This window comes from Labeo rohita, chromosome 25 (genome assembly GCF_022985175.1).
Source record: "Labeo rohita strain BAU-BD-2019 chromosome 25, IGBB_LRoh.1.0, whole genome shotgun sequence".
NCBI lineage: Eukaryota > Metazoa > Chordata > Actinopteri > Cypriniformes > Cyprinidae > Labeo > Labeo rohita.
In genome coordinates this window covers 19,618,288-19,635,138 of record NC_066893.1, presented here as the reverse complement: position 1 = coordinate 19,635,138, position 16,851 = coordinate 19,618,288, and the positions used below count along the sequence as shown (strand labels likewise).

Sequence of the window (16,851 nt, the reverse complement as noted above, 5' to 3'; positions counted from 1 at the left end):
TTCTGTATCAGTAGATTTACATGAGTACAATGCAGCAAAACTAGAAAGCTCCAATTTAATCAACAAAGCATAGATTGTGTAAATTAGGTTTGTTGATTTAACATTCTTGAATGCAATCATGAATGAAGAGAAATTATTGACAATTACTGTATGGCTTTTTACTTTCATGCAGCCCTACAATAAAAATAGAAAATCATAATATTTCAACATTTAATTTGTTAGGTTGTTAATTAAAGGCACAAATGTGACCCTGGAATTTACATAAAGGTAATTTTATTTTATTTTTTAAATTGAGACTTATACATTATCTGACAGCTAAATAAATGTTATCCATTGATGTATGGTTTGTTAGGATTTGGACAATATTTGAACGAGGCACAACGATTTGAAAATCTGGAATCTCAGGGTGTAAAAAAAAAAATCAAAATACTGAGAAAATCACCTTTAAAGTTGTTCAAAAGTTCTTAGCAATGTATATTGCTAACTGAAAATTAAATTTTGATACATTTACAGTAAGAAATGCACAAAATATCTTCATGGAACATGATATTTACTTTAGAAAAAAAAAATGACCCATACAAAGTATTATTGGCTATTACTACAAATATACCCGTGCTACTTAAGACTAGTTTTGTGGTCCAGGGTCACAAATGTACAAAGCACAGGTTACGTGGCTTGATATTAATGAAGGCTTGCAGCACATGATTTGGTGAAATCCGGACCGTTTTACCCTTTCTATCTGACTTGGAAAACTGAAGTTTCAGCAGCAAAAGTTCAATGTTACCAGTGGCTCTTTGTGTGAGTGAATGTGCGTTGATGTAAACTGGATTCTTTAACTGATACAATGTAAGGTTATTGTGATAAGAGAGGGGTGCAAGCATGCACAAACATCGGCAGGGTCTTTATGGATCACACTCTCGGGTTCACACGAATCACAATGCCAGAGGTTGACCACAAAAGGATGCAAGGTCACAGCTATCCGTGCAGAAAGCTATGCAGGGAGAGGCTGGTTTTGGAGGGGTTGGATGCAGGGCTGTTGATGGGTGAACAAGGGAAAAAGGAGCAAGCAGGTGTCTAAAACCACTTACAGCGACAAAAACCGCTGACCCACGCACAGGCACTGACAGTGAGGAACTGAGGGGGGGTCTGCATTGGTCCCAAAAAGCGTCCCCTCAACAGACCAGGCCGACAGAGTTGTCCTTTATGGGGCCAGGGAACAGAAAATGCAAAAGATATATTTTTCCACATGTAATAAGAAACCTTAAGAGTATCCCCAGTAATTTCTTGCAAGATACAGTTTTGTGACAGTGTTGCGCAACTCCACAACAGTGGAGTTATAGTCAGGTTTATGGCTGAATGAAAAGGAGAGAACTGAAAAAGAAGCCCAACTATTATTTCACAGCTTGATAAAACTGCCTTGGAGTTCCTGCATGGTTCATCCCATCACCCCTGGTAACCATCACTCAACAACAGCAAGAGCCATGCCAAAGTTGCTGAATCATTCAGTGCGAACAAACTAACTACCTATCCATGCGGATATTCTCACCAGCATGAATGACACCTTTTAATTGCAACGCCACTGAGAGGCTGAGAAACAAAGCTCTTTATTCCTTTGAATGTTCTTCCTGTGTAAACATCTAGACTTCTCTGACTAAATAGCCTTTCCAGGTTCTTTTCACTAAGGATGTTGGTATTCCAGAGCTGTATTTCAGTTAGTCTACAGCAAAGGAGGGAGGGACGTGCTTTTTGTGTGTTTGCAGAAAGTCAAAAGCTGGCAACCGTGCTGATTTGAAAAAGCTCAATGAATCACCGGCCTGCATGAAGTCCATCATCAGGACTAAGTACTTCTATCAGCACTCAGGCTAAAACATATTTTACACAAGTATGTGGACGCAGACATTTCTCGCTGCGCAAGCTCGGTTTTATGCATTACTGCTTTCCGAAATGTCTCAGCGTGTTGACACATGGGGCGCTATAGCGAATGTCTGCTGGCTTATAAAAAATATTGCAAAAATTGCGTACAACAACTTTTCAATGGGGTCAGTGGGGCAGTACCCTAAAGGGACAACTTTGTTCTGTCCCCTAAAAGGTGTTCACAGCTACCTTTTAGATACTACTGTGAACCTTTTAGGGGTAAAGGTTCTGGCAACACAGTCTGAAATTCTCGGCCAAAATTTTTACATGTTAAAAAAACATATGCGACATCATGTTGTGTCAATCATATTTACACACTGCCTTCAAAACTTTTGCCCGTCATAAAAAAAAAAAATTGCCTCGGGTTCAATTTTCTGCATTTTTGCATTCGTAGCAAGCCTTTTGAAAGGTGTTTTGACACTTTGAGGCTCTGTGTGTTACAAATTCTGATTAATACGAAAAAACGCATATGAATATTTTGGCCTTTAAATAATTTAATAATGTCTTGTTGGGAGTACCGCCCCACTGACAAGTTGTTGTACTCCTAGAAGTACAATTTTCACACACTTTTTTTTTTTTTTTTCAAGGAATGTTCACTTAAAATATCCTAACACTTCACTAAATAGTTGCTACAGCCAGTACTCACTGCCCTTGTTACAGAAAGTTATAATAGCGTGGCCATATTGGCAATTTTGGCCTAAATGGAAAAACTTTAGTACTAGTATACTAAACTGTCCTACGTTTAGTTTTTTCTTGAACCAACATAAAACTCCGAAAGCAGTGTTTCTCGACCCTGCATATTTGGATATCTCCCTTATTATACACCCATTTCAGGACATGGAGCCACTAAAAAGGGAGCTGATGAGTTGAATCAGGTGTTAGATTAGAGAGACATCCAAAATTTTTATAAGAACCATTGGTAGTCAAACATATGCATGAATCAGGTGAGTAATTAAAGCGAATATAATTGGAAAGTTAGGGTTATGAAACCTTTGCAAAAATAAGGGGCAGCCAATATGAGGTTAGACAGGCGCTTATTTACTTGAACTATGACCAATGCAGAACTAACTAGAATGAACTTCAAATACTGCCTTTGTACATGAAACCAGAAGCCACAGATGATTCATTCAGAAGAAATTCCCTGGCCTTTATGTCATATAAACTCATTTTCACTTATAAAAATGTTCCGTAGGAGCAGGTGTTCTGTGACTCGCACTTAATAATAATAAATAAAAATTCAACAAAAACAATTTTATGTCCTTCGTTCCCTCAGTTACATTATGAAAAGTGGTTGTCAAGTGTAGCCAATATGAATTTAGAAAATAAAGGAGCAATAAATAAGGCAATTTCGTAGTAAACGGCGACTATTTTATACGCCACGAGACTTCATAAATGCACCAACTAAAGCTACAGTTAGCCAGCTCGCTAGTGCGCTAAACAATGTAAAGAGACGCCTGATTAAATTGGAAACTTATTCTGAGGTGAAATGTAATTGTAAGATAAAAGTGAACTATAGTAACATCTCAAAAATGACAGATTTGGCTGCGCTTACGTTTATGGCGACCGCTCGGTAACGATACTCTGAATGAGAGGAGCTAATGCTGTTAGCGGAGACTCGTAACTCAGTGTATTGACATGCAGAAGAAAGCCTGACAAACTCTTGGCGATCACAGACACTGCTCTCCCTGTAAGCGATCATTATCTTCCGATTTACACCTATTTCTCCTTCTGGAAGAAGCGAGAGGTAGTCACCATTCCCTATCCAGCTCACATCTAATCCTGACTGAGTGTATTGGCTTTTCCAGCTCTGCCAAAAACAGGAAGAACAGTGCAGATGTTGGTTAGAGTGTTATTCATCTGAAGCTCTTTGCTCTAACACAACACTATTTTTAGAAAGACATAGCATACTTACAGTGTTCTGGGCGCTAGTGACAAATCCTGACGTTGTGGAGTTTCGAAATCAGGGAAGGAATCATAGTTTTGTTCACCTCTTGTCTGGTTGGCTGTGTTACTTTGTTCACATTCCAGTCCTCACTGATGAAAAACTGTGGAGTCTCCTGAGGTAATATCCAAAAGCAGGGGAATGGGTTGATTGACGTGCTGTTGACCAATCACGCACTGAGAATTTATGCAAATATAAACTGTAGCCAATAGAAACGTTCCAACCTGAAAGTCTGCGCTGTTTTCTGTACAAAGCAGCCAATGGCGGAGCAGTGGGAGGAGCGTCGCGAAAGGCGACGACAGCATATCACAACAATTAGCAGGGAAGTATTATGTTTTTGTTTGTGCGTATATATGCTTTTTAAAATTACTACAATGACGAATGTTTAGCCAAATTTGCAGTATCTTGGCAAATATGTGTTTGCATTTGAATATCAGTCTTTATTTTTTAAACATAAGTTTATAAAGGCCGTATTTTATTCTTGTTATTAAATTAGCACACCGTTGTTTGTTCATAAACCAGTGGGTTAGTACCATAGTTCTGTACATTTCCATGATTTTATATTGTATCTGTGGGAATGTAACAATTGGAAATGGAGTATGTTTTTAAATGGAATGCCTTTAGCTCCATCTAGTGGAGCTATGATAAAGCATACTTTGAACTGTTTACCTCTCTGATCATAGACGTAAACACAAATTCAAATGCGTATGTACGCATCCAGTTCAAAGTTTAATGTAATAATAATAATAATAATAATAATAATAATAATAATAATAATTTTATGAATAAATAAGCTTTCCGCGGATTTATGGGTTGTTAGGATAGGACCATAGGCTGAAATACAACTGAAAATCTGGAATCTGAGGGTGTAAAAAATCAAAATACTGAGATAATCGCCTTTGACAGTTCTCCAAATGACGTTCATAGCAATACATATTACTAATTAAAAATTTCGATATATTTAAAGTAGGAAATTTACAAAATATCTTCGTGGAACATGATCTTTACTTAATACCCTAATGATTTCTGGCAAAAAAGAAAAATAAATAATTTTAACCCATACAATGTATTGTTGGCTATTGCTACAAATATCCCGGTGCTACTGAAGACTGGTTTTGTGGTCAAAGGTCACATATAATATGTGTATTTGCTACATTTATCATTAATCTTCACATACAAACACATCCTGGGAATATTTGGATGGGATTTTTTCATGTTTGAAAACCACTTTTATACTGAGTGCAATATTTTAGAAACATTTCCAAACTTACGTGACTTTTATGTTGTCACTGTACAAAAGCCTAAATGATTTTAAACGTACAACCCAGTTGTTTATTTCGATTCACAACCCAAGATTCATTCGATCATCTGTTCGTTCACTGTGAAATTCCTAAATTGTGCCACTTGTCTGTATATTTGAAGGTCTCTGGGTTTGAAAACCACAAAGCAAGATAGATCACGGCAAGAAAATGATTTTTGTTTGCACAGGCAGTCTGACAACAGCCAGTGCTCCACACAGACATCTGATCTCACCATCATCCAGTCTGTCTCTGGAATGACATGAAGAAACAGAATAACTGAAACAGACTAAATCCAGAAGAACTGTTTCAACATCTCCAAGATGTTTCAAATAACCTACCTGCAAAGGTACCTGAAAACTCTGCACAAGTGCACATAGGGCAAAAGCTGCTTTAAACGCAAAGGATGGTCACATCAAATGCTTATTTATTTTAGTTAATAGAAGTTCATTGATAAAGAAATTGTATTTATGACATTGTTTTTGACAGCATCCTCATTTTATGTGCCTAACTGCCTAAAAATTTTAACAGTACTGTAGCTTTGTAGGTGTAGGTCTCTTAAAGCATCCTGGAGATGTTGCCACAGTTCTTCTGGATTTAGTCTGTCTCCGTTTTTTTCTGTTTCTTAAAACAGACTGGATTGAATGATGGAGAGATCACATCTCTGTTTGCACAAGGAGTCTGACAACAGCCTGTGCTCCATACAAAAATCTCACTGGATTATTATAATTAATGGCAAAATGAATGTTTAGAAATGTAAACTGATATTTCCTACTGACACACTACAGCAACAGACTGACTTTAACTGACTTTAAACCATTTTTTAGCTGATAAAAATACTAGTGGCCTAAGACTTTTGCACAGTACTGTATGTGACTGGATTATAAAACCAGTCATAAGGGTCAATTTTTTAAAACTGAGATATATACAACATTTGAAAGCTGAATAAGTACGTTTTCATTGATGCATGGTTTGTTAGGATAGGACATTTGGCAAAGATGCAACTATTTAAATATCTCGAATCTGAGGGTGCAAAAAAAAAAAAAAAATCTAAATATTGAGAAAATTACCTTTAAAGTTGTCCAAATGAAGTTCTTAGCAATGCATATCACTAATCAAAAAATAAAATGTGATATATTTATAGTAGAAAACTTACAAAATATCTTTATGGAGCGCAATCTTTCTTTAAAATCCTAATGATTTTTGGCATAAAACAGTGCCAAATATTTTTGACCCATACAGCATTTTTATTTCGCAGATAGTCTAAGTGTTAATGTTCTTTATGTAAATGAAAACTCTCTGATGGCATTTCATCTCTTGGTGTTCTGGGTTCATCACTTGAGCCTATGAATTTTCAGGTCTGTCCCTGTGCTGGCCAATGGTTTGAAATGCATTTTCTGGGCCAGTGCTTTGAGACTACAGCCTTGTCCTTGGCTTAGCTAAAGAGATGGTTGAATTTCATTGGTGGCCATAATTAACTATGTTCCATCTGCAAAATCACCAAGGGAGTATTCTCCATTAGTTGTCTAAATCTAATCCGGGACCAAATGCGCCTTAAGTGTAGAGAAATGTGCTGATCTTTACTGCGTTAATACATGCAAGACAGGCAGAGTTTTGCCTGCATATGCTGTGGTCATTAGGAGTCCGATCATGAAATTGTAGTACTATAATAAAGCCACAGACTTACTGCAGTGCTTACAGCAGCTTTTGCAGAGGTAAAAAAAGGTTTAGGACTTAAAAGGCACGCAGTGTGAGATGTATCTAATTTTAAATGTTGAATAAGTGCCATATAAACCAGACAGGGATAGCCAGGTGCCAAAAGAGAGGATTATGTAGATTAAATAATATTTGTGCATGTTAAGTCAGATTTATGTGTGTAGCGCTTGTATGTTTCAATGCAGCTTTACAGAAAATGATGATGTTGATGTTTAGAATATCTTAATGTATGTCTTCATGTGTACTTTCATATTATCTTTATATGAAAAGCTGGATAATATTATTACATTTTTGTATCTTTTATCTCAAAGTGTCTTCGTTGTAGGCATTGCATTTCACAAGCTTTCCATTTGATGGATGACCCTGATGAGACGATGGTAATGTCCCTCATCATTTTAAACTTTATGTACCACAGATATGCAGCTGGCCACTAAGAGGGTCACAGGAGAGTCTCTGGGTTATCCCGACTTGACAAATGCCCCCTAAAATAGCAAGACCATAATCCAACTGATATTTGAAGATGACTGTAAACTTTCCAACAGTGCTTGGATTTATGTAAATTGCACTACCCATGGCACACTTGTTGCCAAACAGTAAAATTTGACCCACATGACGTACCACTGGTGCTCTGAATTTCAAATGTTATGTTCTCACAGTGGAACAGTTTGTAGAGAGGTTTCTATGCAACAGAGGTTAAGTGTGCTTGGTCATAACCCCTGATCTGATTGAAGGCCAGTTCGTTTCTATCTAGCCAGGTTCTCGGTGCAAAAACACAAGCTGAACATGGACGACACACAGGAAGAAGCCTCTGGATCTGAGGCCCCTGAACAGGTCACCCAACCATGGACGTTTTCCAAATCATCATTGATTAGAAAGCTGAGACAGCACTTAATCAGTTGTAAGTATTATTATTATTATTATTATTTATTTATTAATTAATTCATGCAAAATAAGTAGAGTGTCTACTTATTTATTTATTTAGGCATTTATTTATTGAATAATTTATCTATGCATTTAGGCATTTATTTTTGCATGTATACAGCATTTATGTATTTTTATTAATTTAGGCATTTATATGTTTGCATTTGTGTAGGTATTTATTTATGTATTTATGCAAGTAGGCATTATACTTTTTATTTAGGTATTTATGCATTTAGTTATTTAGGCATTTATGCATTTTTATTAATTAAGGCATTTATATATTTGCATTTATTTATCTATCTATGCATTTATGTAGACATTTATTTATGTATTTATGCAATTAGGCATTTATACATTTATTTATTTAGGCATTTATTTTTATTTTTATTGAAGCATTTATCTATGCATTTAGGCATTTATTTATGCATGTATACATTTAGGCATTTATGTATTTGTTATTAATTTAGGCGTTTATATGTATGCATTCATGTAGGTATTTATTTATGTATTTATGCAAGTAGGCATTATACATTTATTTATTTGGGTCTTTATGCATTCAGTTATTTAGGCATTTATATATTTGCATTTATTTAGGAATTTATCTATCTGTGCATTTATGTAGGCATTTATTTATGTTTTTATGCAATTAGGCAATTATACATTTATTTATTTAGGTATTTATGCATTTAATTATTTATTCATTTATCTATATGTATTTATTTAGGCATTTGTCTATCTATATGTATTTATTTATGCATTTATTTATCTATATGCATTCACTTTATTATATGCATTGAATATGTAATGGTGTAGAAAGTGATGCATTCATTTAGCAAACATGGCATTTTTACACTAAAATATACAGTAATAAATTTTATGTAGTCACATTGATCATTTGCATTACCATCATCATGCATTTTTTTTTTTTTTTTTTTTTTTTTTTTTTATTTTAGCTTTTATTTTATTGTCGTTGTAGACTAGATTGTCTTTAAAATCTTAGATATTGTTTATTATTTTCACTGAAAGGCTGTAGACTAGTTTGCAGTGTACTAATCTGAGTCTAACTATGTGAAGGAAGCTTCAGAGCATCTGTTGTCTTTGTTGTCATCATCTGCGTGACAGTTCATTTAGGCGAGATGCTAATGGCGTTGCATCTCTCAGCTGATGATGATGAAGCAAACCGAGCGTCAGATGAGCCTGTTGTGGTTTTGCGGCCCCATATTTAGACATCTCTAAGCTATCTGTGAAACTGAATCATGTGCCGAGGACACACTGTGATCTGGCACCAGATTGATTTTTTTACTAAATAAATAAATCTCAGAATGTGCTCGGTGGATCTCGGTAGCTATAAAGTGTTTTTGCCATAACTCTATGGTTAAAACTGAATGTGGACATGTGAACACTGAAACAACATCCCCATATGTGCTTGTTGATTTCAAAACCATGGGCTTCTTGAGAAGTTGGGCTTCCTTCAGCTTCCACTCTTCTGGGAAGCTTTTCCACTGGATGATGGAACATGACTCCTGGGATTTGTTCCCATTTAGAGGTCAGGGACAGATGTTGGGCAACTGGGGTCTGGCTCACAGCTGCTGTTCCAATTCATCCCAGTCGTGTTTAGTGGGGTTCAGGCCTGGGCTTTGTGTGGGTCAGTCAATCATGTTTATGGACTGTGGGTAGTGTTATTTCTTTGCCTTAACTGTCCTGTCTGTTCTAGGGTTCACAAAGCATTTTTTTAAAAAATATAACAGTTACTAAAAATGAAATTTTATCTGTTTACCTGCATGTTATGAGACCATTTACTGATGTTAGAGAACTGTAAATATGCAAATATATTGTTAAATGCATGTCATTGGTCGTTTTTTATCATTTTAGGAGCTTAAAGGGGTATGAAAGGGAAAATTCTGTCATCATTTATTAAGGTTGCCCTTGACTACTATTAGTCAACGTTTATTAATAAACCACATTGCCTACATAGCCTAATAAGCGCTCAAACGCATGCAAAAAAAGCTTGCCACAGCACACCGGTAGATATAATAATTATAAATGTGTCAGGGAAAAACAGCAAGGAAACTGCGTAAACATTTTAAGAATTTATTGATTAATTAGCCCTTTCTTTTTTTTCGGCTTAAGAGATAAAGATGACGACTCGTCATTTCTGCAGTACACTGTAAAAAACAATTTATTGAGTCAACTTAGAATAATTTGTAACCTGGCTGCTTTAAAATTATAAGTTCAGTCAACTCAAAGTTTATTCAACTTGAAATGTTAAATTATACTAAGTGACAACTTAGATATTTGATTTGAATCAACTTAAAATTTTAAGGCAGCTGGGTTACTTACCCATCTGTTAAGTTTAGCAAACACAAATATCTAAGTTGTTACTTAGTACAACTTAACATTTCAAGTTGACTAAACTTATTTTAGATGACTGAACTTAAAATTTTAAGGCAGCAGGGTAACAAATTATTTTAAGCTGACTCAACAAATTGTGTTTTTTTTTATTTTTTACAGTGTAGTGGTGCGCCTGTATTCATGTGTCATACAGATTACATAATCTGAGAATATGTTTTGTCTATTTGAATGGTTCATTTAAAAGTAGACATTTCACTCTCTATAGATATATTTTTTTTCATGTCTACAAGGCAAGTATACACAGAGTTTCAGAGTTTCACGCTCAAGTTCACAGAGACGGCAGAAAGTGCATCCTGTTTGCTTTATTTTACAAAAGCGCAACGTTTCGTTGTTCTGAGTGCACACAAATAAACAGTCTTCATAGATTTGAAGGATGTATCACTTTTATCTGTATGACCAAAAATGACGGAGTATTTTAAGAGCAAGTGACCACACCGGCGCCTCCATCTGTCATGCGGTAGCGCACTACTATTCAGCTTCCACACTCCGCACAGACACTTCAATAATGCACATTTTTCTAGGCTAACATTAGATTGAGCTGCCATGTAAAGTTGCTACTGCTGCATACATCTTTCAGATGAAAAGCCATGACCTTCGTTCATCTTCGGAATACGAATTAAGATATTTTTGATGAAGAGCTTTCTGACCCAGCAGCGCAACTGACAAGGCCTTGATTCAAGGCCTAGAAAGCATATCGAAAACACAGAAGAAAAGAAATTGTTGAATAAAATTATTTTTGTTTTCTTTGCGCACAGTCTCCTAACTTCATAAAATCACGGTTGAACCACTGATGTCACATTGACTATTTTAACGATGTCCTTACTACCTTTCTGGGCCTTAAACATGTCAGTTGCGTTGCTGTCTCTGCAGGGTCAGAAAGCTCTCGGATTTCATTAAAAATATCTTAACTTGTGTTCGGAAGATCTTACAGTTTTGGAACGACATGAGGGCTCTTAAAATACTCCGTCATTTTTGGGTGGATTATCCCTTTAACTTGAGCATCCACAGAAATACTGATTTTTTTAATTCTGTGCAGCCTTCCAATATTTCCTCCACTCTGATGTTAATCGTGATGGTTTGCGGCTAGAGTAATTACTGACGGTCAGCCATGAAAGCAGAAGGTTTTGCAATAGTGGACCATGCCTGTGAGCTTTTCACATCACGTAAGAAATAAAACTGAAATGCAGAAATTCATTTCACTCTCATATCTTCAGTTCCCTTTTATCTTTCATCATCCAGTAAGGGTGAGATGAGAGTTAATGAGGAGCTAATCTGATGTGGAGAGGTTTTTTTCCTTTAAATCTTAACTGTGCTTGCAGCAGTTGGCCTTGGCCTTTATGTATGTATTTTATTTCTTTTTTTAAGTTAATTCTATATAGACACATACTTTTATTTATTTATTTTGCAACCGAAACCTTTTAAAAATTGCATTGTCATTGCCTGTGGAAAATAATTTTTAATATACATTGACAAAATGCCCAAATAATGTGCTGTATTGCTGATATGGCTATTGGCACCAGGCTTGTGAAGCAACTTGATGCAATTCCAAGCTTTATTTTTTGTTCTTACAAAATGTAAACGATAACTAAGCTCTTAATACAGTATTTTATGCGAGGCAGCGTGTGTATCTGTTCTTATAATTTCCCCAGAGTCGCAGATCAAGTGAAGCACCTTAATTAATGTAAATGAAACTCTGTTTGAACTCAGTGGCTGTAAATTCGAGACCTGGTCTTCCCATTCCCTACGAGTCTCTTGTAACTCAGTGTGTCCTGTCTGCATATATCTCCTTTGATTGCCGCTGATGTTAATTGCCCCGCTTATACTGGCCAGAGAGTCCATAAAATCTTAAATGAGCTGGGGTTGAAATACTACAGACCGCTAAATCCAGCTGTGTATTATGTGTAACGCAAGGATATAGTGTTTACATGTTAATGCCATTTGCTGTCAGGCTAGTCAAGAGTGTGTGCTATTAGCTGTCATGACCATGTCAAGAGCTGTCATAACATCCTCCTTCTGTAGTTTATTAGAATGTGAGGTACAGTGTCACCACAAGATGGAGATAACAAGCTATGCATTGTAGAAAAAAACAAATGTGTTGTAAATCAATGTGGCTCTCAGCTGGTTTTACTTCAGGACCCAGAGTGTATACTAGATATAACTGTCCAAAATTGACCATATGCATGGATTACTTCCTTATTTTAGACGAGCCAGCTCAGTCATTTCCGGTCAACTGTACTGTGCCGTAATAGGAGTGTCCTTTGCTCGTTTTCTTCTTCCTTTGCTGGTTTAAGATGGTCCTTTACTGGTTTAAGCTGGTCCTTTGCTGGTTTATGCTGGTCCTTGACCAGCAACATGACCAGCATGAACCAGCAAAGGACCAGCACAAACCAGCAAAGGACCAGCTTAAACCAGCATCAAAAATACCTAACCAGCATCCCAGCATCAAAACCTACCTACCAGCATATGCTGTTTTTTTCACCAGGGTAGTAACTGAATGAAACATCTGACCCAATGTCAAAAACATAGCTATGCATTAAATGATTCAGACTAAATTCAGAGTAAGGAAACTACAGCAGTAACAAGTTTGTGTTGGTTGAATATAGGCTATTTAATAGCTTTTACAGTTCAAGATGTAACAAAAAATATAGTAGATATAAATATAACATATTTATATTGATTCATGTTGAATGCATTATTTAGACTTGTTATGAGGGTAATTTCATATCATTTTCATCTTAAAAAGTCATTGTTTTCCATGAAAAGACGTTTTTTCATTTCGTCTTTATGAATGAAAAGTGAATATTTGAAGTGAATTTTACTGCACAGCTGTAGAGTTGAAAAATAATAAATGTTTTAAAATATGACAAGATTTTAAAAATGTGTTCATGACTATGAAGGAAAGTTATTGATTATCAAGAATAGTATTAAGATGTCATTGGACACTTAATTAAGCAAAGGACAGTCCTATTACGGCACAGTACAGTTGACCGAAAATGACTGAGCTGGCTCGTCTAAAACAAGGAAGTGCAAATGGTCAATTTTGGACAGTTATATCTAGTATACACTCTGGGTCCTGAAGTAAAACCAGCTGAGAGCCACATTGATTTACAACACATTTGTCTCCACTTACATATAGCAAATATAAAATGAGCTTCACCGGAAGTTTACCAGCTGAAGTTCTAAAGAACACTGCATTTGGTCAATTGTTTATAGTACAAAAAAACACTGAAATGTATTAATATTATGATGACCACCTTATGATTTTGTGCACCTTATTGTCTTAATTTTGTAAATTTGTGTGTGTTTACTGCTCAGACAGGTGCAAATAGTTTTGAAAGGAGTTAATTTAGATATTTAATTATCTAATTAATATTTTGTATGCAGTTTGCCCCACCCACTTCCCCCACCACCAAATAGATATTTACTCACTGTGTTCCTGCAGCTGCAGTAAATGACTGATGAAATTTCAGAAAGACCCTTTGCTTCCCCCTCCCTTCTCTCTCTCTGTACATGTTTACTTTTTTGTTGTGAGGTTGTTGGTGCAGGATTTGAGTAGGTGGGAGGATGGGATAAGGATATCGGAGTGGGGTGAGAGAACTGGCAGCACGTCCTAAGGTCAGATTTCACTGCCCTCTCTCTGCATGTTTTATGGAAAGTGCTATTTCAGCCATCCCCAGCATGCGAGTGCCAGCGCTTGGTCGATTGCTCATGTTACAGCCGCCGTTTGAGTGACAGTCCAACTTTCTGGCACACAAAAGAGCGCAGTGGAAAATCCTGAGCCATTGCGGGATACTTCCACAGCACAGGTCCTGTTGCGTTGGGAACAAAATACAAGACGCACATCCCATTCAGGGTTCAGGACAGGTGGGGAAAGAGTCTAGTGTGCACAGTGGCCCTGATGAAAGGGGGAGATATGGAATTAGCAGCGAATGTGTGCCCTCCGAGCATGTCTCTCTCCAAAAATACCATTAATGGCAAGAAAAGATGCTTAACGTGGTATTTTAAGTTAGTGGACCACGAGGGAATGAGTCATCCACTTTAATTTGATGTTGAGATTTGCAGATGGCGATTGGACTCATGATCAGCAGTGTATTAAGCATTACTGCCTGCTGTCAAGTAAACATTCTGACAGATTTTTCTGATTTAAAAAAAAAAAAAAGTTCTAAAATTGGTCCTTCATTTTCCTATATAACTGTTTCCTTTACAATTATAGCAAAAAAATCACAAAAGATCCCCATGTATGGAAGCCCTATGCAAAATACAAGTTAAGTTTAAATTATAGTCACAATTTTGAGATATTATGCCACTTTTATGGGGAAAAAATGCAATTGTGAGATATAGCTACAATTATATATATAAATGTTGCAATTATCCTGTAAAAAAATAACTGGGAAAGTTACTTTGGAAATGTAATAGGTTACAGATTACAAGTTACCCTATTTAAAATGTAAGAAGTAGTGTAACTATTTCAATTACTTAATTAAAGTAATTGGGTGAAAACTTTTGGAATTTGAAGATCTGGGTAAATTTAACTTATTTTGTCTTCTGGGAACTGTCTTCTGTAGCCTCTGAAGAATGGTACTACATGGAAAAAGTATGATATTTATGCAAAATAAGAAAAATGTACACATCTCCATTCTGTTCAAAAGTTTTCACCCCCCAGCTCTTAATGCATCGATTTTCCTTCTGGAGCATCAGTGAGCATTTGAACCTTCTGTAATAGTTGCATATGAGTCCCTCAGTTGTCCTCACTGTGAAAAGATGGCTCTCAAAATCATACAGTCATTGTTTGAAAGGGTTCAAATACACAAATGCTGGAATCTGTGGGACCTGAAGGATTTTCCTGAATAACAGCAGGCAGTTTAACTGTTCAGGACAAACAAGGGACTCATGAACAACTATCACTAAACAAAAAACACAGCTGTGGATCATTCAGGTAACAGCACAGTATTGAGAGTCAAGGGGATGTACTGTACTGTAAACATTTGAACTATTATTTTCTCTTGTGGACTATATGTATGTGAAATATCTTATTCAGTTCAGTACTAAACAAACAATAACATGTATTTTTTATGACCCTATTATTCTGATTCTGAAAGGGGGGTGTAAACTTTTGACCTCAACTGTACATACACTCTAATAAGAAATAAAGCAGTTATTAAATAAGCATGTGTCCTATTCTGTGCTCTAAACTCCTGAAACATTGGTGTCCTATATTTTAGAGCAGTCAATTCAATTTGGGAAAGAAATCAATTAAATCTGTGTTTGTGTGAAAATATAACAAAATATATCTCACAGTTATCTTACAGTTATCTAAGGTTGCATATATTTTAGTTATATAAATTAGAATTTATTTACTTTGAGGTTTAAAAGGTCTTTTAAACCCATGGGTTCTCACAGAATCATCAGCAAAACACCTCAACCTCCTTTGAGATAAAAAATGAGAGCTAAGGAGGCAATCTCCCTTTTATGATGTGTTGTGATTACTGCCATATTGCTTGCTCGTTTTTACCTTGGTTATCAGATGAAAATAAACAATCATCCACTCTAAAAACCTGAGAGAAATTTAATCTCATAACTGGTGGGAGCCAGCAACTCGAGATGGCTGTCTACATGCATTTCATTCCTAGGTTATCTTTTGCTAAGCGCACTAGATGACAAGTATGTCTGCTTAAAGGTCTCAGTATCCACATTTGCGTAATTCCCCTGTAAGAAGGTCTGAGCGTGGAATGAAAATTGGCCTCAGATGTGAAATCAAAAACACTGTTGTCATCACTTGATCAAACGCACCTCCTTCAAAAGCATGAGAGTTAAATTCATGAACTGTGAACATTAAAACAACTTGTTTTATTAACTCTATGGATATTTTTTGAATGTCGATATACAGTGTTTAATTTTTTATGTAATGTTAACATTCAGCAGACTAAATCAGCCGCTCCACAACACTGCTGTTGAATCTACAGCCTGAAACAAGCAATGCAATTAGTGTAGTCCGACTGTGAGCCCGAATGACGTTTATTAGCTGGGAATCAGATTACACTTGTTCAGCTGCATGTTGTGAAGAATTTAAGAATTCCTTGAGATTTGGACTTGACTAGTCCAGGTGTGTGTTTTTGAGTCGCTTAAGAATTCAAAAGAAATCAGATTACATTGATCATGCTATTTCTGGTCCTCGAATCTGATTGGCTGAGAGAAGTGTGATATTCTAGTGATATCGGAACTCCAACTGTTTCACCGTTTGTATCACTCTGCTTGTAGTATTTCCCACAGCGAGTGTCATGGCAGATGCCCAAATCCACTATAATTGAATAAATAATAGTGTTTTTATAGTTTTTTTTTTAGGTGAGAATGTACTTGTTTAGACTTCAAATAGGCCATTTGTTAATAAAGGTATCGTCTATTTAAAAATTTACTTTTAGTGTTTTCAGAGATGTGAGTTTCAGCGGCAATTCGGTGCTCATGAACCCACTGAGAGCAGCCTTACCTCGGTCAGTTCTTCTGGAATTTGCCGCTGACTCTGATGTCTCTATAGTGGTTAAACATGAGATACAATTTGTTTTGGGTAAATCTAACAGGCAGTCTTTGGTTTCATTAATCTATTATTGTTCACAGCTGTGCCAATATACAGCCATATCGCACTGCTACCCA

General features: G+C 36.2%; 2 protein-coding genes across 17 annotated transcripts in view; one reads left to right on the top strand and one right to left on the bottom strand.

Moving 5' to 3' along the window:
- Positions 1–3,967, bottom strand: part of LOC127156276 (kelch-like protein 25) — a 56,464-nt gene extending 52,497 nt beyond the window's left edge. For 10 of the 14 annotated variants that reach the window (XR_007825708.1, XR_007825703.1, XR_007825706.1 and 7 more), the window contains exons 1-2: positions 3,827–3,967; positions 1,089–1,199 (exon numbers count right to left, since the gene is read on the bottom strand). Coding sequence is in view for 1 of the 14 variants with exons in the window: in XM_051099033.1 (XP_050954990.1) it covers positions 1,089–1,152 (64 nt within the window). In the remaining 13 variants the exon portion in view is untranslated. Of the gene's footprint in view, positions 1–1,088; positions 1,200–3,466; positions 3,722–3,826 lie in introns of all 14 variants that reach the window. The other 4 variants (XR_007825700.1, XR_007825702.1, XR_007825712.1 and 1 more) reach the window with 4 other exon arrangements.
- A 2,580-nt stretch (positions 3,968–6,547) lies between these two features.
- LOC127156274 (cytosolic carboxypeptidase 4) overlaps positions 6,548–16,851 on the top strand; it is a 249,185-nt gene continuing 238,881 nt past the window's right edge. For 2 of the 3 annotated variants that reach the window (XM_051099028.1, XM_051099032.1), the window contains exons 1-2: positions 6,548–7,247; positions 7,626–7,768. In XM_051099028.1, coding sequence (XP_050954985.1) covers positions 7,228–7,247; positions 7,626–7,768 — 163 coding nt within the window. In that variant the 5' untranslated portion in view covers positions 6,548–7,227. Of the gene's footprint in view, positions 7,248–7,621; positions 7,769–16,851 lie in introns of all 3 variants that reach the window. The other variant, XM_051099029.1, reaches the window with a different exon arrangement.